This window comes from Camelus bactrianus, chromosome 5 (genome assembly GCF_048773025.1).
Source record: "Camelus bactrianus isolate YW-2024 breed Bactrian camel chromosome 5, ASM4877302v1, whole genome shotgun sequence".
Classification (NCBI taxonomy): Eukaryota; Metazoa; Chordata; class Mammalia; order Artiodactyla; family Camelidae; genus Camelus; species Camelus bactrianus.
Genome location: NC_133543.1, coordinates 85,944,306 through 85,968,524, shown reverse-complemented (window position 1 = coordinate 85,968,524; position 24,219 = coordinate 85,944,306). Strand labels below are relative to the sequence as shown.

Genomic DNA, 24,219 nt, shown 5'->3' with positions numbered 1-24,219 from the left:
ACTGGTTTAAGGTTATTTTTAAAATATAAGTAGATTGTTCTTAATTGAAAACCATAATTTATTTGTACTTAATTCTTTCCTAAGGGTAAAACTTTATTTTAAGTTCTTTTTAATGTGAAATTAAATAGCATACATTCTAGCAGATTATGTGGTGTTATGAAAGATAAGGGGATTTGGAAACTTGTATTTAAAATTCTGTAACTTTGGGTTGGGAAAAGTTATACTTAAAATAAAGCATTCCCTTTGTAATTCAGATCCATTCTCAACATATGGGTGTTAATGAAAGCACATGTTAAAAAGCTTATGTAAATATTAAATTAGAAGTATTCCTAGATTTAAAAGTACTAATGCACAGTATATTAATTATAATGTTAGCAGTTTGAAGTTTTGATATTATATTCACTTAAAACTTAACTAGGTGGGGCCTATATTAACATATTTATGTCTCATTTCTTTGCAGCAAGGAGTGAATAATGCTGAAAAATTTGACTATGTAAGTGAAATATAGAATTCAGTTTTCATGCTACATTCTTTTTATATTTGTATTTTGATTACTAATACTTTATAACTTTGGATTATAGGTAATGCAGTTTTTGAATAAGATGGCTGGTAATGAATATGTTGGATTCAGTAATGCAACGTGAGTTTGATTTTTGATTTAGGTTTTTGTAATGAATCATATCTCTTGAAATTAATTTTTAAAGTCTATATTATAGAATTTTATTTTAAATACTGTTTTGTGACTCCTTGTATATATACTTCAGTAAATAAGTAATTACTTCGAACTTAGTCATTAGAGGGAAATGTATGATTTCTAAATTACCTGAGGGAGAACACTTAAAATGCTTTAACTAGTTTTGATAAACTTCCTGTGAGAAAGCATAGAATTAGATGGGACTCCAAGTTTAACTCAAGTTACCTGCACTTATTCAGTTTTTTCTTTGCCTATAATACCTGTCTTATCTCTTATAATCTCTCTGTGCCTGGCTAACTTGATTTTTACCCCAATTTTTTATTTTCAAATTTGCAAGTCCACAGAAAAGGTCAAAGAATAAATGATGAAATTCTGGATATCTTTCACTTTATCTTCTGATTAATATTATATCTCATTTGCTTTTTCTCAGCCTGTCTCTCTTTATATGGACAGATAAAGATGTCTCACTATATACACATACATGTACATATATGTAAATATAGATGTACGTGGGGTGGGTTTTTTCAAAACTGTTTGAAATTAATTTGAAGACCTCATTTGACACTTCACCCTTAGTGTGTGTATCCTAGAAATAAGGACATTTTCCTTTATAACCGCAATACCAGCAATACACTTACTAAGAACATTAACATGAATTTTTAAATATCATGATAGTAATCAATATATAAATGTTCTCAGCTTTGTAAATGCCTTTTGTGGCCTTTTAGATTTTTTTCAGGAAGAAATCAATGTTCATGCATAAGATTTGTTATGACCTTTTTGCCTTTTTAAAGTAAAATAGTTCGCCTACCCTAGACCCTTCCTTTTTAAAATTTTATTAAATGGCTTTTTTTTTGAAAGTGTCAGTCAGTTGTTTTATAGAACAGGAATTAACCAACTTTTTCTGTGAAGGACCAGATAGTAAATATTTTGTGCTTGTGGGCCATATGGTCTCTGTTGTAACTACTTGCTCTACTGTTTTAGTAGGAAAGCAAGTGATGAACAATGTGAAGCTATATTCCAAAAATTTTTATTTATAAAAACAGGCTGGATCAAATTCATAGGCTGTAGCAGACATTCCTCATTTTGATTAGATCTGATTGTTTCCTTGTGATTAGATAAAACTTAAACAGTTTTGGCATGAATACTAAGTAGGTGATCTTCATATTTCATGTTTTCTGCCTTACCAACTTTTATTCATCATCTTAAGTATCTTATTCATGAATCTTATCTCGTCTTTCTTCTGTGCTTTTATATTATATTTTATTGAACTTACTCTATGATTCTGTCTCTTTTTGCCTTGTCATCCCCATTAAACTCTGACTTTTTTAAGACCTAGATAGAATTGTCTTCCAGTTCATTTCTGTATTCCTGCTATCTGGTGGATAATAAGCACTTGATACAATGTTTGATGAACAGAACCATGTGCTAGGCACTGTGATCATTGTTGAGTAGTTAGTCCTTTATCTATACTATATTGATCTGTTTTTTAAAAGTATAGCAGGTTGACAACTTCATTTCCAAGAACTTTATCTATACTATATTGATGTGGGTTTTTTGTTTTGTTTTGTTTTGTTTTGTTGGTGGAGGGGAGGTAATTAGGTCTGTTTATTTTTAGAGGAGGTACTGGGATTGAACTCAGGACCTTGTGCATGCTAAGCATATGCTCTACCACTTGAGCTACACCCTCCCCCCTTGATGTGTTTTTTTAAAGTATAGCAGGTTGACAGCTTGATTTCTAAGAACTTTTCTGTATCCAATATTATTTTTCTGGCCATAGAAATATTAAAATGTGCAGTTAGAAGGAGCTGTCCACCCATAATCGGTAATAAAAAGAGCGTCACACAGTTCTTTTAGCAGCAGCTGTCTGAACACCTGTAGGCTGAGTTCTCAAATGTACCACAAATTAAATCTGTTTATATCAGAACTCATTCTCTTCCACTGCAAAGTGCTCTTTGTTCTCGGGATCCCAATTTAGTTGATACTGCAAACCTTTCTGTAGACCATGTTAGAAATCTAGGCTTTCTACCAGACTTCACCCTGTTTCTCTTTCCCATTAGGTCAGAAGACTTGCTCATCTGCTGTCATGTTTGAGCATACCTCTCCTTCCATTCCTATCATCACTGCCTAAGTTAAGGCTTCCTGTGGCTCTCATTAACAGTAGTCTCCTAATAATATCATTCATCCTTTCTTTTCCCCTTTCCCAAACTGATGTCAGAGTTATCCTTCTGAAATATAGATCTCATAAGGTAACTTATTTGAAAACCTTCAAGCTTTCATTTTGTAAGCAATCAGGAGCCATTACATTTTTTAGCATTTATCAGTCTTGATAATTTGGTCCCAGTCTCCTTTGTTGGTTTGATATTTCTCCATGAACCTATTTCCCAGGCACATCAGAATATTTGCCATTCTTCAATGGCATTCTTGTCTTTTATACTTTTATAACTCTGTTCATACTGCATGGTATTTGCCACCGCCTAGGCTTCCACCAGTAATTTGTTAATGCAGCAAATGCTGTAAGGCTCATTTCAGGTATTCCTCTCTCAGTGAAATTTCCATAGGTTCCTTCAGATGGAATTGACTGTTGTACTTTTGGGGGAACCAGGAGATTCTGTAATTTTTAAGTATATTTTAATAGTAGAATATGTGATAATTTAAAAGTTAGCTTCTTTATTCACTAAATATGAAGGCTAGAAAGGGCCTAGTTCATTTCAGTCCTATTGTAGCTGAGAAAATTAAAGAAAAAATAGTCACTTAAAGGACCTTCCCAAGGCTACATAGCTAACCTGTTGATGGAACTTGGCCTGGAACCCAGCAACCTTCAGTGTTCTTTATACTGCACTTTGCTATGCAAGTTAAACTACAGAATAATTGTGCTTTTACAGAAAGCAAATAAATAGAGCAATTTTTTTTTTCCTTCTAGGTTTCAGTCTGAAAGAGAAAGTGGAGATCGAAATTTTGCAATAGGATATTACTTAAAAGAAAAAAAGGTTTTTAAATTTTTGTTTCTATTTCAAAAGTTTTTGCAAAATGCTCTTGAGTTAATACTATCAAAGTGTTAATCTCATTAAATCAGTTTGTATTTAGTAGTATTCAAATATTTAACTAGTTATATTAATGTAAATTTTGCCCAAGAATTGGACCATTTTTTCAAAAAGTGTAATGCTTGACTACTGATTACACTTGATTTTAAAAATTTAACTTGGTAACTTGGTTCATGAATTATGAATCAGTTTATCATTGTCAGTTAAACTAGTATCTAGAAATCTATATGTGAGGTAATTTTGCTTTATTGTTTGTCTTATATTTCGTGTTTGTACCCTTTGTGTGCTGTTTGGTTCTCAATTAGAATGAAACTTTTATGTACATTTTAAATTTACTCTTCATGTATCTTTTATTTATGTATATATATTTTTTCTGTGTGCCTATGTTTTTAATTGCCTTTATGTATTTTTCAGTGTTTTCCAGAAGGCACAGACATGGTTGGTATATTAGACTTCTATTTCCAGGTAATTTACTTTAACTGTATGAATTGTGTGTATAAATGGGTGTGTCACATTTTAAAGAATTTAGATGTCTCTGAAATCTTGGCTCTAGGCCAAGAAAAAATACATTTCCCATTGAATACTTTCCAAAAAAAAGTCCTCGTGAAAGGTAATCTCATGTCTATATCTCCAAAAAAAAAGTACGTCTCAGAATGTAACAGGGAAATGTTTTCTTCTGTAAAAACATTATATTTAGGAAGTGTGAAAAATAATGTACAGCCCCAGCAGTTGGCTTCTCTTTATTATAAACTGAGCTGTTCTCTTAGTTTTTAAGTTTTGTTTGGAGGAGTTATTTGTTTCTTTATCAGAAAGTTTATATTCATCATTTTAAAGCAGCAGTTTCTCAGTTTGTTTAGTTTGTTCCTTCAGTGTCACATAGTGGATTTTCTACCAAGTTAGAGGAGCTCTTCATATTCATAGGGGGAAGGGCCACTCACATATCTACTATGGTATTGAACTCAGTTTAAGATGGCCTTCCTGGACATCCCTCTCCCCCTCATATTTTCAGTTCAATTCATTCTTACCAATTTAATACCTTTGGTACCTCTGATGAATCTGTAATATGAAGCTACATAGTAATTAATTATTGTTTGTTTCTGGTTTACCTTACATTTACCTGTTTTTACTTTTGAAGATTCTTTAATTTTAACCTTCCAGTAATCTTAAAGAATGTATAAGGAAAGTTGATAATGAAGTAGATTTTGATGGAAGTCCAGGTAACTGTTTGTCACCTGCCAATGTGAAGAACTATAAATTGAGAATCCATAGTCAATATAAAATCAAAGTCTAACCTGGCCACATTTTAGCCACGTGACCTAGTTTCACTTACTGAGCCCTGGTTTCATTATGTAGCCTATGCTTGACCTAACTTCCTGCATTGCATTGACAATAACATGAGATGTGTGTGAAATTCCTTTGAAACTATGAAGTGTTATATGAAACATAGTGTCAGATTTACTTTTTATCCAGTAGCCTTTGTTTTTTCCCTAGCCAAGTGGAGTTCTTCCATGTTAAAGGTTTTTTTCCCCTTGGTATACATATTTAACTTTGGCTGTTACAGTTTAGGTGCTTCTAATCTGCGAAATTTCTATACTTCAGGGCAAAAATCAAGAGACAGCCATGGAAGCCTTACTTGCTCTTTTGGAGAATGGCTGCATCTCATTGAACATCCATCAGGGTACCAGGAGAGTACTCTTAAATTGGGATTTGTCAAATTGGAAGTATATAACCTTATGACAAACAAAATTTTCGTTGATACCAATTATAATTTAGGAAATGGTCACTGGAATTTAAAACATTTCTGTTAGAAAGCCTTTCATAATTAAATCACATTTACTCTAAGTCTTTGCCACGTGGGTCTGTATAGTAAGTAGATTCTGTAGTTCTGAAGAAATAGGGAAGGGGTTTTAATATAAATAGCAAAAGTTAAAGTCAGTCAAAAAGTGGCTCCTATTCAGTTTCAGTGGCTCCTAATTCACTATAGTTAACTAGTTTTCCTTATTGCTATTTCCAAACCCCTTTGTGCCTCTTATAGATCTTGAAATATGAGTAAGGAAAATTGTAAGTTGAGAACTGAAGTGTTTTCTTCCTCTGACCCCTTCCTACCCTCTCTTTCTCTTCCACTTTCCTCTCAGTTTTGGTTACTGTTAGCGAAAATTAAAATAGAGCATTTATTGTTTTAGTTTTATGGATAAACTTAGGTTTGGTGTGGTAAACTATTTCTGTTATTTTGATTATATTTAAATGCAAAAATTTCACCCTACATTGTACCTGGACTTTACTTTTTTCATTATATCCAGCACTGATAGTCAATATCAAATAAGTATTTGAATGTTAATAAATGGTTTAAAATGTAATATTTTGGTTTAGGCACACAGAGCATGCAGGCTGGAACTAGCTTAGATTTGTTTTCCCATAGTCCTTTGCATGTTGCTGTATGGGGATGCTGAGCTTTGTTATAGGCAAGGTGTCTTTTTTTTTATTCTTAAAAGTCACAATTTCTTGTGTAGATACTAACTGTCATAATACTGATGTATGTTGCTTTATCTTAAAAATAGATCATGGCTTTTTTTTCCCTGTCAAGTTAAAAATAATTATATTTGTGTATCCTACAGGAAGCACTAATATTTAAGCAAATTTGAATATTACATGAGGCAGTTACAAATCTTAGTGCTTAGGAGCTGGCTCTTTCTATCCTACTTCTGCCATTAAAAGACTGAATGATGGTGGGGTGGAGGGGAGGTGCGTATAGCTCAGTGGTAGAGTGCAAAAGTCCTGGATTCAATCCCTAGTACCTCCAATAAACAAACAAACCAACCAACCTAACTACACCCCCCACCCCCCCAAAAAAAGACTGAATGGCTGGGCAAATTAGGATAAGCCTTAAAGGAGCTAGAACATTGTTTAAATTAAAAATCATTGTAATGTCATCAAGTTAATTAATATCCCTTTGGGAGAAAGATTTCAGTTCTGTATGAAGTACCAGACAAAAGAGATTATCTTAGAAGTCAAATGTAATACTAAAAATAATGTGAGCCTAAGTTTTCAGAATTTAGTTTTTTCTTCCTTTTAGCTGTGCTCCATTGAAGTAACTTGTGAATCAGCTAGTGTGATGGCTGCAACACTGGCTAATGGTGGTTTCTGCCCAATTACTGGTGAAAGAGTACTGAGCCCTGAAGCAGTTCGAAATACACTCAGTCTGATGCATTCCTGTGGCATGTATGATTTCTCAGGGCAGTTTGCTTTCCATGTAAGTAATTGGTTAATCTTAATTTCTCTGGCAGGAAACTAGTCTGGACTAGCTCTTTTAAAAATGCAGTGTGAACTTTGCTTCTAAAGCTGTACATTAATTTTTGAGAGACAGGCTTGTTTTCAAAGTTAATTTGTTACAGAGTTCGTAAGGAATAGAGTTAAGCAGTCTTTGAGATGTTCTTAAGAACTTGAAGTTTAATTTATAGAACCTCATCACTCTTATTTTTAAGGCATTTCAGTGTACAAGCCTAGTGCATGCAGACTTTACTCTTAGTTGTTAATGTTTAGCATTATGGTGATTACATAACTCAAGAATTTTTTAAGTTCAGAGAAAGTGCTTAACTGTGATGTTTAACATCTTTGGTCACAGCCATAAGTGTTTTAAAGGACTTAAAATATATTAAAGTTAATGTACTGTTGTGCATTTGCCACTTGTGAAATATCATAGGCTTTTCGTATTTCATCCTGTGTCAAGTCATAATGTCCTAAAATTTGTTTTATTTTGAAAATTTTAAAACAGAAAAATAGATGCATTTAAGGTTACCCATTACTCAACTTTAATAATTATCAGTACATGTATACTGAAAAATTGTGCTCTACACTGGAATTTGACACAACATTGTAAAATGACTATAATTCAATGAAAAATATTTAAAAAATTACCAATATGTGACAAATCTTGTTTCATCTATATTATACCTACTTCCCATACCCTTTTCACCGTTCAGTATGTAATTCTAAATGATAAAGACTCAAAAAAACCCACAGCACCATTATCATGTGTAAAAGTCTAAAAAGAATTTTAATCTTTAATAACATCAAAATATTTAGTCAATGTTCAGATTATTTGGATTATCTTAAAAGTTATTTTACAATTTGTTTCACTTGGGTTGCAAATAGGGCCATACATTGTGCTTGGTTGTGTCTCTTAATTATTATTTTTTTTTAATCTTTAGTCTCCACCTTCACCTCTTTCTTCTTCTTATTTTTGGTTGGAAAAACTGGGTCATTTTTCCTGTACAGTTTCTCAGAGTCTAGATTTTGCTTATTACATCCCTTCCATTTTCCCTTCTATTACCTGTAAACTGGTAGGGCCCATTCAGGTGATTATTTTGTTTTGCTTCGTTTTGTGCAAGAGTGCTTCTGGTGAGAGGTACTCAGTGTCTGAATATTAGTAAGCCATTAATGAACACTGTCCTGATGATATTAATTTTGTCTTTTACTATAATTATTGTCAAGTTTTATATAATGTAAACTTAAATGTTTTGAAGAGGCTTAATTTGAAATAGTACCATCTTATCTCTATCCTTTAGAATTTCTCTGCCAGTATACCACAGAGAATCTTTTAATAAGATATAATTTCTCATTGTTTTTAGTCATAAAATATTTTTTGAAAATAACTTTCAATATTTAAAAGCAATACCTGTTTATTATAGAACAATTAGAAAATATAGTCAAAAGTCAAAATATAGTCAAAATAAATGCATTACTCCACCATTTAGATGTAATCTCCTTTAATTCCTTAGAATGTATCTTTCAAAATTTTTTCTATATTTAAATACATCCCAACTGTTTTATAACTGTCTTTTCACTTACTATATTTTAAACATGTTTACAAATACTTACCTACAACATTTTTAATGTTGGAACTCTGCTGTATGAATAGATACCGTAATTTTTTAACCAGTCCCTTATTGTTGGACATAACTTCTCTTATTTTAAAATGTTAACACGAATGTCCTTTTTTCAAATTACTTTCAGGTTGGTCTTCCCGCCAAATCTGGAGTTGCTGGGGGCATTCTTTTAGTTGTCCCCAATGTCATGGGCATGATGTGCTGGTCTCCTCCTCTGGACAAAATGGGCAACAGTGTTAAGGGAATTCACTTCTGTCATGTAAGCATGTTTTCTTAATGAGAATAATGATCATATAAGTTGAGCCATCTGTTAATTCTACCTTTTTACTTACTTCCATAGTTTATTGATTGTTGGCACTCTGACTGCCAGTTACTTGGTAGCCTTGGAAGTGTTCACAGAGGAGCTTTAAGTTACTTCTACCAGAGAGCTCCCATATAGTCATCCTCACAGAAAATTACATTTGTTTTATGCTTATATTTTAATTATTATGGTTGTAATTTGTTTTCAGTTTCCAAAAGCTCAGAAAAATATGAAGATTATTATAGTTTATAGTATGAACTTTAATCTGCATGACTGAATACCTTTATGCATTAAACCACCTTTGAAAGTCTGGGGTTTGTTTTTTGTTATTGTTGTTTTGTTTTGTTTGTTTTTGTTTTTTTAGGAAATAAGTACTATAATTTAAAAGCATTACTACTATTAATTAGTTCAGTATTTTATGTTGTGACCTAAGTTTTGCTAACATTGTGTCTTCTGATTTTATTTACACTTACTACTTTCCTAGAATATTCACTACCGTAATTTTTCCTGCAGACTTTCTCAATTAAAATTCCAATTTATTTTTCATTTTCTTATGTTTTACAAAAGCCAGAGAATGACATTGGATTCCTTAAAGACTATAATAGTTTGTAACCAGAATATTTCTTTATGTTTTTGTGATGCTTTATAGTTATTTGATACAAGAATTCTTTCATGTGGACTGTTACTATAATGCCCATTTTATAGAAAATGAAAATTAAGCAACTTGAGTGGCTGAGCTCTAGAGTCATGCTAGTAAGCAGTGTTTTCAAAATTTGTATCCATGTCTTATTCTGATTTCAGCCCTCCTGTTGATGCATCATGCTGCTTTGTTAACATGCAGTGGTGTTTTCCATGACGTAGTAATTAATTTGACAGCATTAGTGTAATGTGTTAGAATATGAAAAGACAATAGCCAGTTACTAGCCAATTTCTTATACCTGTTCTATTTATTTACAGGATCTTGTTTCTCTGTGTAATTTCCATAACTATGATAATTTGCGACACTTTGCAAAAAAACTTGATCCTCGAAGAGAAGGTGGTGATCAAAGGGTAAGCAAAACTCTTATTTAGATTATTATGTAATTTTTTTAAGAAAGAGAAAATAATGTTCACCAGTTTAAATAAAACATGGTTTAATTGTTAGTGGCCTTATGTCTTTACTAATATCAAATGAGTGTAAAGAAATTGTTGACATTTTCATCCTGGACCAGTAGTACATAGATATTATATATGGGTGTTTTATTTAAATTGAAACTGGTTAGCCTAGGAGCAGGGGTTCCTCCCTTCCCCCATTTTTCAGCTATTTTAAGCAATATTTTTAAGAATTGATTCTATTAAAAGAAGACACCTTGGAAAGTGCTACATGCTATAAAGAAAAAGCCCGTTTTTACTCTTTATATTTGTCAGCTATTGTCTTAAATTGTAGTTTATTTTGATGTGGATGGATTTGTAGATGGGAAAGGGATTATAGTATTAGTGAGAGACCTTACAAAGCTTTATAATGTTTTATAGGCCACTGTAGATGAAATATTTTTCTATAAAAAATGTTTAATGCAATATTCCTGATTCTGTTATTTTAAAGTAATATTTGTTTATTATCAGTATGTTTGACTTCATGCTTTTGCACATACATCTATATACTTTAAGGAGTCAGGACTTAAATTTCAGGAACAAGATTTTTTTTGTCTTCATTGTTCACTGGACTAAGGGACTTGTTTTGAATTTAAATTCCTTTGCATCCCATGTGGAAAATGTTGAGAGTAAACTTACCTAATTAGACTTGAAGCTAATATGTATAAAGCACTTAAAAGTAGAAAATATTTTTAATAGGTACTAAGTAAATTTTCCTATCGTTCAAATCAAAGTAACTTCTAATAATGTATGAGAATTATGCAAAGCCAACAAAATAGAAACTTCCATGGGAGTCAACACAAGTAACATGGAGCAAAACATCAGATGGTGGTGGGTGAAAATGTTAACAGACTTTAATAACATTCATTGAAAAATACCGTTTTATAGCTTGGACCTTTCTTCACTCAAGTGCACTAATAAATTATGTATGTTGCTTGAACAACTAGCATTCCTTTGGACCATTGGACTATGAAAGTCTCCAACAAGAACTTGCTTTAAAAGAGACAGTATGGAAAAAAGTGTCACCTGAGTCAAATGAGGACATCTCTACAACTGTAGTGTATAGAATGGAAAGTCTGGGAGAGAAAAGCTAAAGAAATGGGTTCTAGTTTCAGAATGTTCTTCATTTAACCTTTCAAACATCTTTAGTTTTTTGCATACTATATTTATTTGAGTTTTTTGTGTTCTCAACCTTGGGTGCTGGAGCCATAAAGCTTTTTCTTTTAATCTTTGTATAAAGTTAATAGATTAAAAAATGAATTTGTCAGTCTTTTAAAAAGTATTTATAAGTAAATAAAGCAAATTTGCTTTATTTTTAAAAAATGAAGAAAGGAAAAATTTCTTTTAAATTTTTCTTGATGTAGTTAAAAATTTAATTATATAGTAGTCTGATAGTCCCAATTTAAAATAGTAACAGGAATTTGTGATTTCTTGGTTCTGAAACCCACACATTGAACTCATAAATTTCACCACATTTTGTTTTTTTCTTTTCCAGTTTTAAAACTGACATATCTGTAGTAGCAATAGAAAGTATTTCTCTGCTAAATATAAACCTAAAAAGGCAAAGTAATGAATTCTAAATTATTTAATAGAGCAGTAGATTATAAAATTAGCTTAAATTAACATTTTATGCCATTTTTAGTGATAGATTGGCATTTTTTTGTTTGTTTTAAATTTTAAAAAATTCACTGAAAATTTTATCAAACACTTTAAAATATAAGTCCTGTTTTTGCTTTTTCACTTTGCAACTCCTTTGTTCTGTCAGAATTGTCATGTACAGGAGTGTCTTATGTTCCGGCCAAAGAATTTCGGATGTAAGATAATGACATGTTTCACTGTTGAAAAGCTATAATGGTTACTCAGAAGAAGCAACAGTGAGTGTCTTCAAGTGAAGTGTTTACCTGAACAATTTTATTTTCGTAATATCCACATAATTTTTCCTGTTATATTTAAGTATGAATGGTGAATCTTGATTTTTAGCCTTTAATAATTTTATTATCATAATAATTTGACAAATGCTAATGAATCTTTTATGATAAATTATAATAATGCCTCATAAAGTTTGTTCTATCTGAACTCTTTTAGAGTACTTAGGAAATGAATTCAGTCTGAAGGTAGTAAGTATGCTTCGAAGATATCTTAGATCTGAATCCTTTTGTTCGATTATAAAAATGCAATATTGAGAATCAAAACTTGTTTTTAAAAGGACTGTAGGTTCTACACAACCTAATTTCAAATAATTCACAATGTTTAAAGTCTGTCTTGGCAAAGTAATTGGAAAATTCTGTAGGACCTATTCACACTTCTTCCTTCCTCCATATACCTCTTTGGTTTTCCCCACAGTTCCCCTCAGCTTCAGGACTTGGGAGGGGCAGGAGTGAGGTCAGAAAGGAGGGCTTGATAGTTTCTTAGCATCATGGCATACATGTGGTAGGGTAAAGTCTGTAAAAGTAATTATCGTGTAGCAAAAAAGATTTTACTGGATGATTTAGCTGCTAGTGCAATTACAGATATAGAAAATCTTGATTAGATGATATTTTGAGTTTGGGAACTATGAAATTAGGAAAAGAAGTTCCCTCCCAAGTTGTTGGTCAAAAGCCTTTGGGGTGTAACTGAAGTATTAAACATATATTTAAATAATGGTATGTTAAGTTTTAGGGGAGATATCAAGGATTTTATGACTACCTGAATGTTCCTCTAATGAACAGATGCAAATCCTAGCTGGATGCTCCTGGCTTGGCTATGTACAGGAGAGCGGTGTGTCCGAAGCCCTTCACCTCGGCCATACCTTCACACCCTGTTAATTGTATTAGTTTCACAGAGCCCTTTGTGGTTCGGGGAACTTAATGTCTTAACTGAGAGTTCGCAAAAAAGGCTTTTTTTTCCTATGACCTAATTTTTACATCTTACTGTTTTATTTGGAGGTAGATTTTACTTTATAAAATGAAATTTTAGTATTTCATATTGTATCCATATTTGTGTAAGTTTCAAAATTATGTTATTAATTTTTGAACTTACTATGTTGATAAGGCTTAAATGCCTACTTACCAATGAAGTAGGTTTATCTAGACTACTGTGTTTATAGAGTTTTGTTAAGAATGAGTAGCCAGAAATATTTGTAGGAAGGTATAAATGGGAGAAGGAAAGCATTGTGAATAGGCCTCCAAACTTTAAAAAAAAAAAAAAGGAAAAGGAAAATCTTTGCCAGATTTAAAGACATTATTTTGATTCTTTCAGTATTTTAAATATCTTTTCAAATGAAGTTCTTGAAAAGTACCCAGCATTGTTGGATTTAATGTTTTATGCCATTACTGATTCTTGATATTCAAGCATTTAGAAGTTAGCATATTTGTTTATCTTTTGTTCCCATCATTAACATTTCATTTGAAATGCATATCCTTTCTGAAATACTTTTATTTTTAGCATAAATGTTGTGCATTTTATCTTAGTGTTTGAATTAAAACATTTGTGTTATTTAGCTTTCTTTTATTTGCTTTGTATATTAATGTACGTTTTATTTTCCAGTATGCTTATTACTTTTTGTATTGTACAATAAATTTATTTTAAGCTGATTTTATTGGTTTTTTTTTTTTTGATGAAAGCGTATCTAGCATTTTAAGTACAACAAGATAGTTGGAATTTTAACCTAAAGAATCATCCTTTATGAAAAGACTATTAAAATACTTTATATTTTTAGTTAATTCTGAGGCTGCAGTGAAGAAAAACTAGAAACACTGAAGGGATTCATTTGAGTCTTTTTTTTTTTTTTTTTTAAGAAATGTAACATTGGTGGGGGTTTTTGGCGGGGAGGACGTTTTGGTTGTACTAGAAGTATTTGAATAAAGACTATTCTCCCAATTTTTTTTTTTTGTTGTTTTTCCATTTGACAACTTAAAAAAAAAACACTATCCTGTGTGCCAGGTTCTTTCTGCTTTCTAGGAAGAATATCACTGATTCACTATGTGACTGTTGTTTTATCTGTTTTCTAGAGTAGGAAAAACATTGTTAAATCAGATAAAGAGAATGAATTGCTTTAGAATAGAACTGTCAATCTCAATAGAATTTATACTGAGTAGAATAACTGTACATTTGAGATTCACTTTAACTGCTTTTTAAGGAATTTGATTTTCAGAAGGAACTTAGTATATGTTTATAGCATGGTCTAAATTATACCTAGATTCCATATGTTGTAGGTCAAATACAGTACTTTAAATTTTGTTTGATGAAATCTGCCATTTGTATCCAGAGAAGATGTCCCAAATATATTGTGGAAGTTTTTAAAACTATTTGAAGGAGAAATATTGTTGTTTACAGGAATTTGTATTTATCTGTGGGATTTTTTTCATAAAATTCCTTTGGGACTAGTAAATAAGGTGTTCCATTGTCATGGTGTATTCAATATATGTAAGTTTATGATCACTTTTTAAAGATCATTTGGGGTTGTTTTTGTTGTTGGATGTTTTTAATCCATTTGAAATAGAGAGGTGACTCAAAGAGCTTGGTGATCTTGTCTAACAGTACAAAATTTCATAGGCATGTATGTGTGTGGAAAGAACCACTGACATATACTGATATGTTAGCCTGTATCCTGAAATTTATGTATCGTGTGTGTTGTGTATATATATGTGTGTGTTTGCATGTACATCTAATATATGTCAATCTGTCTTTCAGTTTATCTGTCTCTGTTTATCCATCCATCCATCCATCCATCCATATTCTGAAAATCAGCAGCAGTTATTTCTACATAGTGTGTCATGTATGAATGCTTCATTGATCTATTCCAAGTTTTGTTATAAGAGAACTTCGAACATTTTGGCTGCCCTAGAATTTATAAAATATGACATAGTTTACTTGTTCAATTTACCTTTAAAGATTTGTGGTTTCTGTTTTGCTCCCATTCACTACCAGCACTGTCAGGGTAGGAGAATTTAGGATGTGGGAGAACTCCACAAAAGGGAAAGCAAGAACATCAGGTTTCATGTGGAAGCTGACTTTAAAGTAGTTTCCGAAGTGACTGTTTAGAAGGATTGTATTGAACTTAAAATAATGACTTCTCAGTTTGAACAGTTAACCATATGGAATAGTTTTATTCTAAAAATTGTGCGCGATTTTTAGTTTTCAGAATCTGCTTTGCTATTCATTTGTAAAAAAATTTGTTTTTTCTCCTTGATGGGCTCGAAAATGCTAAAATGCATTTAAAAAAAAGTAACATGCTTTCTGTTTAATTCCTTCTTTACCATTTTATATTAAATGCAATGTTTAATTAAAACCAGATGTTGGAGATATGGCTTCTTATGATGCATCATGGCCCAACTCTTCAGATTTTTACTTAGATTTATTCAGAATAGACTTGAATTTGGTCCATTTACTGTCATGGAGTTCACGTCCAAAATTATACATGAACATACATTCAAGCATATCAAGTTCAGTCACTTAAAAAAAATAGGCAAGTAATGATCCTTTGTGCCAACTGCTTTGATGAGCTCTATAAGCAGTCCAGTATGGAGGCTTCATAGGAAGGAGTAATGAAATGAAAATTTCTGGCTATTGATCTTATAGTGTTGTTACTGTTATTAGACTTTTAACTCTAAATCTCATTTTGAGTTAAAATTTGGAAATAGTTTAGTTAAAATCTCAGTGATAATGAACAATTTGGTGAACTTATGTTTAAGCCAAATTTGAATATCTGATTTTCCTGGGCATATCATTATTAAAAAGAAAGATTTTTATTTCATTAAGCATTTGCCTTGCTGGAATATTTTCAATTCTAATGGCTCAGATGGTTGAAATTATCTACTTGGAGGGCTTAGCTTTTGGAAGGAAAAATTCTTACCTGAAATAATACTAAATTTCTGTTTTAATATTTCTATGATTTTTGTTTATATAATGAAAATCTCCTCTGCCCAGCAATTCCACTTGGAACTCATAATTTTAATTCATAGTCTGTAAACAGGTAAAGAATTTGTTTTATTTATTTATTTATTTTGTTTTATAATTAGTTTTTTTTTTTTTTTTTTGTATTGAGTTAGTATACAATGTTGTGTCAATTTCTGGTGTAGAGCACAATTTTTCAGTCATACATGAATATACATATATTCATTTTCATATTCTTTTTCACCATGAGCTACCACAAGATCTTGTGTATATTTCCCTGTATATGTTTATACAGTATAAACTCATTTATTCTATATATACCTGTCAGTATCTGTAAATCTCAAACTCCTAGTCTGTCCCTACCTAGCCCCCTCCCCCCTGGCAACTGCAAGTTTGTATGAATTTGTTTTATTTTTAAAGCATAGTTCAACCTTTCTAGATCTTTGTTGTTTTTTCATTTACCATAATCTTGTAATTTATTGGAATCACTTGAATGTGCTGGAAGGTAATCTTAAAGGTTATCTGGTGCAAACCCCTATTCCTCCCAGCTGTCTTCCAGATAGCACCTTGCTTTCTCAATTAGCATTTTTTTCCCTCTTTTTTGATGGAGTTGGTCTGTTTTATGTTTTGTTTGGACAACCTTTTGTTTCTTGGTTGTTTATTTTTGTTGAGAAGCGTAATGGGCAGTCCTAGTTAACAGGACTAAGTTATTTGGCAGACTAATCGTCCCATCAGTGTTTATTAAAGTTACTTAATTGTGTTTTTCTAATATATAGTTACATGCCACATTTCTAAAGACTAATAAAGGTAGAAGTGAGTGTCTCAATTATACAGTAGTTCTAAAAATGAAACATTACCCTAGAACCTTTGGAAGAGCAGCAGAAATGTGACTCTAAAAATAAATATTGTACCATTGGCTTTTTAAAATAAATTCCTTTGGGGTTAGGCTAAATAAGTAAAAATATTTTAAATAACAGAAACTTATTGGAGTTCTAAACAGACGTTTCCTGGAAAAAAAGATTTCTTTTTCTTTGTAAATTAGCTTTTCCCAACACATACCATGCAAAATATCTAGTTACTTCCATTGTTTTTATTTTCAGTATTTGGATCTTTGAGTGGCTTCAGAATAAGGCTCCTTGTTTGTCTGTTTAGTACTCTATTGTGTATATTGTCTTCAGTACAAATATTTCTTCATAGTTCTGGGATTTTTATTTTTTATTTATGAAAGGAATGAATATTGCTGTTCTTGAAATGCATTAATTTTCAAAAGACTTAGTTGAATTAAATGTTAAAACTTAAATATTATTACTCTGAAAAGGAAATAGTGATTTCTCCTCAAAATTTAAACTTACTTAGGAAGCTTTTCTCCCACAAGTTTGTGAAGATGAGAATCTGAACATTTAAGAGACTGGCTCTTATTCAATATAAGTTATGTTATGTTGCTTTCACATTATACCTGTTAAAATAGAATGATGTTAAAATATTAAAATAAATTATGCAAATATAACTATTCATGTTTCGACCAGTCCATTGTGAAATCGAAATTAAAATCATGATCTTCAGCCCCTTGTTGTTTACAACTTAGGTTAAAATTACTAGTTGTCATTATTCTGCGTCTGTCTTTATGAATCATTGCTAAGGACAATTACAATTTGTCCTTTGAGGGGATAACATAAAACTTAAGTCTTTTTTCCATTTAATGAGATTAATGATGTTGTAGAAAACTATGGTATAAATTATTAATTGAGTTATATCCAAGGTCTATTGTTTTGTTCTTTCTCACAGTCACTCAAAATGTAAAGATCCTAACTGAAAAACTCACAAATCTATTAATTTTGAATATTCTTTCTTTTCTATCCTTTCCTATCATAATTCATTTTTTGCTGAACATGAATTTTTAAAGTTATATCAAAGTTGCTCATAAAATGGATTTTCATTTTCAAATCTTTACTGCTGATATGTTCATTTCCAAATCTTTTAATGTTGTTGACATTTGCCACTCTTTTATTTTCTTTGAAAGTTTTTTTTAAGCCCATAAGTGTTAGAGTCTAAACTTATTTTTTAAAATATAATATAGCTTATTGTTGATAATTTATTTTACAATCAACGTTGAATGCATATATCTGTGGGTCAAGGTCTATACACAAGATTTATAATTTAAATAAAGAGATGAACCAAGTAATGCTGTTTCTACTTTGAATTGAAATGAATAAATGTTACATTTTCTGCAAAATAGAACTTCTTTGACATCCTTTGGTGAAATTGCAAGACAAGTGATTTTATTAAAATTCTGTGGTGACCAATAGTATTAACCCTCTTTAATCATACCAATAAAATATTCCTGGTTTACTGTCTCTTCTTTTTACCTGAAAGAGAAATTTTAGGGGATGGTTTTTAGGAAGAGGAGAAGTAGAGCTTAACCTTCTATTACCTGTTTGTGAAGTGTTTCAACTAAAACATGCTGTTAAAAAAGACATTGTATGACATTTTTTCTTTTTCACCTGAAGGAGAAACAAAGGAGAAAAAGCTAATTTGCTGTGTTTTTAGCCAAGTAATAAAAATTTGAGGAGCTATAACTTTTATTTTGTCTCTGTTGTACAGTTTTATTTTACATTCACCATATACGTCTGTCACATGGAGCCATCACTGTTGTTCATTTGGCTATCTCTTATATGTTGGATTTTGTCATGTAATGATCTACTTGTGTGTTAGTGCATTTACCTTGTAGGTAGGGACTTCTGGATAGAGGGCTGCTATTCTTTGCATATTGTGTTTTGTTGTTTTTGCAAAAATTCTTATTCAGTGCCATTGTGAGGCTTAGAACTTTGTGTTAAGAACTTGGGATCTTCTGCAAAAGTTCTTAATAGATTGAAACTTTGATTTACTTTGTGCTTTTTGGACTTAAATAGCATCGATGAGTGCTGGGCAGTTGGGCATAGGATAGGATTCGGGTGGGTAGCTTGATGTGGTATACCATGGGCATGAGCTTCTGAGTTTTGTTTCGTTTTGCTTTGCTTTTCATTTCCCTATTTACACACAAACATGCCCACAGCGTTCTGGCAGTATGTTAGGTGTTGGAGATGCCGCTCTAAAACGAAGAGGCAAGGTCCCCTCCTTTTCCACCCTGGAGGGGTGGGGGGCTGGGGTTACAATCATCTGTAGAAACAGCGAGGCTGCCTCAGTTCTATAACTCTAAGATTAACAGTGGCAAGTTTTCTGTGCCATATATCAGCAAGCAGTAAATATTACTGGAATCTAAACATCCTTGGGACTCCTGGATCAAATTTAAAAATTTCAATTTCATAAATTGTATGTTTGGCTCACTTAATTCCACGTAGCTAGAGGTTCAAAAGTATGTCATTGTTTAGTATTAAGCTTCATGTTGACTGTTCATGGCAACAATGTAGATGTTCAGCAGAAAATATCACTAGGAGAAAGGACTGAGTCAGGCTATGAAGTAATAACCAATGTGCCACCTTCCTTTTTAGAAAACTCTGCAATTAGCTTTCTTCATTGAGTAGTTGCTGGACCAAATACACAAAAGCAAATAGGTTTTACAGGACTTGGTGCCAAATCCAATGACTGTGTTGTAGTTTATTTTGCCCTAGACAACTTCGTTTGCAGAGAGGCAAGGGAAAGGAAGCAAGGCGGTACTACCAGAAAAGTTACAAAATGTTTTACAAAAACATAGACAGTAGGTGCAAAAGGTCATTCATTTGTTCATTTGTCTTCATGCAGCATTTACAGAGCACGTACTATAAGCCAGGAACTATTGTATGTTCTGGGCAAGATCATGGGAGATTTTACCTCATGGACCGCACATCCTGGGAGTCAACACAGAAAGTAGCAGCCTAGAGAAGTAAATAAATAAGATAATTTCAAATAGTGTTAATATCTACAAGAAAATGAACTTCTGTCACTGATCTACCTTAACTTAGAAATCTCAAACTTAAGCAGGCACCAAAAAAAACCAAAAAAACAAAGGCTAATTTAGGTACTTCAGTCTCTATCATTACATAGTAAATTGCTGAACCAGGAAAAAGCCTTCCTCAGCTGGGTTCTTTGAGGTAATGACCACCTGGACCACTTGACTCATTCATTGATGAGAATATTATTTATCTCTTTTGGAATGTTAAAATTACAAATTTTTTGAAGTATAAGAAACAGAAAAGGACTTTAAGAAATGATACTGGTGGTAACAGCCCATTTACTAAGTTTGTACCTGATTCTGAGTAGGCTCTTTAATGTTCTAAAAGTTGGTTTGGGGGCTCAAGCAAAATCTTTTAAAGTTTAGTGTCTTATAACATATTCATGGAAACATTATTGGATGTACATACAGTTGAACCTTGAACGACACAGGTGTTAGGGACTCCGATGCCCCCCCCCCCAGTCAACTTTACAGTAAGCCCTCTATATCCTTGGTTCCACATCTGTGGATTCAGCCAATGGTGGATTGTGTAATACTGTAGTATATAGTTATTGGGAAAAACCATATAAGTTGACCCATGCAGTTCAAACCCGTGTCATTCAAGCATCAATTGTATGTTTTTTTCATCCATTTTTCCCACCCTTCACCACTGCCTCTTGTAACCACCAATCTCTTCTATATCTATGAGCTTGTCTTTTTGTTTTTGGATTTCCAAATATGAGAGAGATCATACAGTATTTTGTCTTTCTGTGTCTGACTTGTTTCACTTAGTGTAATGCCCTTGAAGTTCATCTATGGCAATATTTCATAAATGGCCATATTTCACTTTTTATGGCTGAATATTACTCCTCTGTGTGTGTGTTTGTGTGTGTGTGTGTGTATAGATCTCACAAATGCAGCAGTGAACATATCTTTTCAAGTTAGTGTTTTAATTTTCTCTAATACCCAGAAGTGGGATTGCTGGATCATATGGTAGTTCTGTTTTTAAATTTTTTGAGTAACCTTTGTACTGTTTTCTAATGCCATCTATTTTAATTACTATAACTTTGTAATATAGTTTGACATCAGGGAGTGTGATGCCTCTACCTTTGTTTTTCTTTTTCAAGATTGTTTTAGCTATTGGGGTCTTTTTTTGTTCCATACAAATTTTGGAATTATTTTTTTCTGTTTCTGTGAAAAATATCATTGGTCTTTTTATAGGGATTGCATTGAATCTGTGTGTTACTTTGGGTAGCATAGACATTGTAACAGTATTCCAGTCCATGAGCAGGAAATATTTTTCTGTTTGTGGCTTTTTCTGTTTCTTGTAATGTCTTGTAGTTTTCACTACATAGGTCTTTTGCTCCTTGGTTAAATTTATTATTAGATGTTGTATTCTTTTTGCTGCATTGCAAATGGGTTTTTTTTTTCCTTAATTTCTCTTGGTAGTTTATTAGTGTATAGAAATGCAACAGATTTTTGTGCATTGATTTTACTGAATTCATTTGTCCTAACAGTTTTTTGATGGAGCCTTTAGAGTTTTCCATTTATAAAATCATGTCATCTGCAAATAATGACAGTTTTACTTTTTCCTTTCCAATTTGGATTTTTCTTATTTATTTTTATTGTGTGATTGCTGTGTGTAGGACTTCCAATACTCTGTTGAATAAAAATGATGAGAGTTGGCATGCTGTTCTGTTCCTGATCTTAGAGGAAAAGATCGTTCAGCTTTTCACCATTAAATATGATGTTCACTGTGGACTTGTCATATATGGCCTTTATTATGTGAGGTACATTCCCTCTATACCCACTTTGTTGAGAGTTTTTATCATAAATGAATGCTGAAGTTTGTCAGATGCTTTTTCTGTGCCTATTGAAATGATCGTATGATTTTTATCTTTCATTTTGTTAATTTGGTGTATCTCATTGACTGATTTGTGGATGTTGAACCATCCTTGCATCCCTGGAATAAATCCTGCTGGATCGTGGTATATGATCCTTTTAATGAATTGCTGAATTCGGTTTGCTAATATCTTGTTAAGAATTTTTGCATCTATGTTTGTTAGGTATGTGGGCCTATAATTTTCTTTTTTTTGTGTGTGATATCTTTATCTGGTTTTGGAATCAGAGTGATGGTGGCCTTGTAAAATGAGTTTGGAAGAGTTCCTCCCTTTCCAGATACAGAAGAGGCATTTTTCAGTCCTTTTGTTTGCCTTCTCTAAATGTCCATTAGCTACACTCAATTTATTAAAACCTTTATAAATCCTGACTTTTCATAGAGCTCAAAGTTAGGGGTTTTCATTAATCCTATTTATTTGTAACAGTTTTATGACCTAGAACTTTATTATCCCAAAATGAGTGTGTCATTGTTCACATTTGCACTTGTTTTTGGATAAAAATTTTTTTGGTAACCTACAGAACTGGATTGATTCAGTGATGAAAAGATGAAACAGTCTGTCCTCATCTAGAGCTGTTTACAGTTGTCCTTGTATACCTTTGATTTTTAGTTTAATGATGATGTTAAATATAAGCAAAATCACAAAAATATGCCATGTATACTGGACTGTGAAGAAACACAATTCTGCTATTAAAATGTATCTAAAAAATAACTTCTGCCTGTCCCAATGCCCTTATTCTGGCAGGTTAGCAGTAAATGTATGCATTTTCCACGTGTTCTCCTTTTCTTCCAGAATTGTTTTTTGTAATGTAGAATGATACAAGAGTGGTCAAATAGTCCATTCTGTGTATAAAGTTGTTTTCTCACTTTTGTGGCTGTAAGAAAGTAGCTAAGATGTTTCTGGTCTCTAGGTTTCCACTTCAGTATTGTACTGTTGTACTTAGTTACCAAACAATTTTTCAACTCCTCTGTGTACCAAGAATTTTGTTTTCTTCCTGTATGTGTTTTCTCCTCTTTTCTGGTGCTATATGTAGGTCCCCCACCAATGTCCAAGATTAGATCCCTCTATATAAATAAATATATATATAAAACCTTTAAAATTATTTTTCCTTTCTTTCTGTTAAGAACCAGTTATCCCTCAGTATTTATTAGTTTTTGTTTAAACAGCATGCTAACAATTAGTTCAAGATATTTAGCCTATTTCATTTGATGGAGTGGCTCAGATTTTATATAAATTAACCTTAGCATTATTATTCATTCATGAATTAGTTCTTCATTCAAGCATATATATATATATATATGCCTATTATGTCTATTATGTGCCAGAAACTTCAAAGTGTTTAGGATGTGCAGTGGTTAATGATTCAGCTCTTGGTGTTTATAATGTAAAGAGGTCTGCAGATATTGAATAAATAATTACTAAAGTAATTAAATGGTGATAAGTGATTTGTTCATACTAATACATGTACATGAGTTCATTTTAACTGTTGTAAGGGAGATGAAATGATATAAACTGTATGATACCCTTAACAGACTTTATGAGACAAGTATACAGTGTGGTTAAAGTATAAGAACATGCAGACCAGTCTTCACTACAGCTGAGCTCTTGGAAGAAAGGGAGTGGATACAGGGGGAATATTTAGCTATATGTTTAATATTTTATTTACTTAGAAAATTCTAAGCAGATATGATGGTAATAAATGGTAGGAAAGTACAGAATGCTGAGAGAGGGTGTAACAAGAAGACCTCATTTTATCAGTGAATAGGTGTGGTGAATTTTCCATGAAAGGTGATAGTTAAATTTTGAATGAGTTAGAGGAAGGGTGGAGTAGGACTGATAGGATAGCCTGGCTTGAATTCCCCAGGACAGGAAGGAGTTCAGTACATTTGAGAAGGTGAAAGAAAGCAAATGTGATGAGAGAAGAGTGAGGCAAGGTAAATGGAGATTGGATGAGTTTTAGAGAGAAGATCACATTATGTAGGGTAGGCTTGCTCATATTTTAACGTGCGTCCTAATTGTTAGTGTGCCATAATTTTAAAGTGGAGATTCGTAAAGCCCAGCCCCAAAGATTGATTTTAAAATCTGCATGTTTAAGAAGCACCCTGGGTGTTTCTGCTGCTGGTAGTCCACTGAACATAGTTTGGGAAATATTTAGGTACGGTTTTATATGCCATGTCGAGAGTTTTAGACTATTCAAAGTGCAATTGGAAACTTGGAGGCTTTTAAGAAGAGGAATAACATGATTTGGTTTTTAAACACTGCTCTGTGGAGGACAGATTAGAGGGAGACAAAAGTTGAAGTTCTGGGTCTGAAATGAGATATAGTGGCTTAGAATAGGGTTTCAAGGTGCGAAAAGTAAACAGATGTGAGTTTAAGAGATGAAATTGGTAGCACTTGGTGATAGTATTTGGTGGGTGAAAAAGTATGAGATATCAAGTTGACTACCAGGTTTTTGGTGGGAACAATAGAGCAGATGCTCCTGCA

General features: G+C 32.3%; 2 protein-coding genes across 8 annotated transcripts in view; one reads left to right on the top strand and one right to left on the bottom strand.

Moving 5' to 3' along the window:
- The window catches only part of GLS (glutaminase), a 76,646-nt gene that overhangs the window by 34,332 nt on the left and 18,095 nt on the right, over positions 1 to 24,219 (top strand). For 4 of the 6 annotated variants that reach the window (XM_074364258.1, XM_010948714.3, XM_045512006.2 and 1 more), the window contains 7 exons: positions 461 to 493; positions 582 to 640; positions 3,618 to 3,684; positions 4,153 to 4,203; positions 6,812 to 6,988; positions 8,752 to 8,883; positions 9,883 to 9,975. In XM_074364258.1, coding sequence (XP_074220359.1) covers positions 461 to 493; positions 582 to 640; positions 3,618 to 3,684; positions 4,153 to 4,203; positions 6,812 to 6,988; positions 8,752 to 8,883; positions 9,883 to 9,975 — 612 coding nt within the window. Of the gene's footprint in view, positions 1 to 460; positions 494 to 581; positions 641 to 3,617; positions 3,685 to 4,152; positions 4,204 to 6,811; positions 6,989 to 8,751; positions 8,884 to 9,882; positions 9,976 to 10,944; positions 13,629 to 24,219 lie in introns of those variants that run through there. The other 2 variants (XM_074364259.1, XM_074364260.1) reach the window with 2 other exon arrangements.
- The window catches only part of STAT1 (signal transducer and activator of transcription 1), a 62,347-nt gene continuing 56,347 nt past the window's right edge, over positions 18,220 to 24,219 (bottom strand). Inside the window, exons 25-26 of one of the 2 annotated variants that reach the window (XM_010948715.3) lie at positions 19,738 to 19,781; positions 18,220 to 18,296 (exon numbers count right to left, since the gene is read on the bottom strand). In XM_010948715.3, the coding sequence (XP_010947017.1) occupies positions 18,293 to 18,296; positions 19,738 to 19,781 (48 nt within the window). In that variant the 3' untranslated portion in view covers positions 18,220 to 18,292. Of the gene's footprint in view, positions 18,297 to 19,237; positions 19,782 to 24,219 lie in introns of those variants that run through there. The other variant, XM_010948716.3, reaches the window with a different exon arrangement.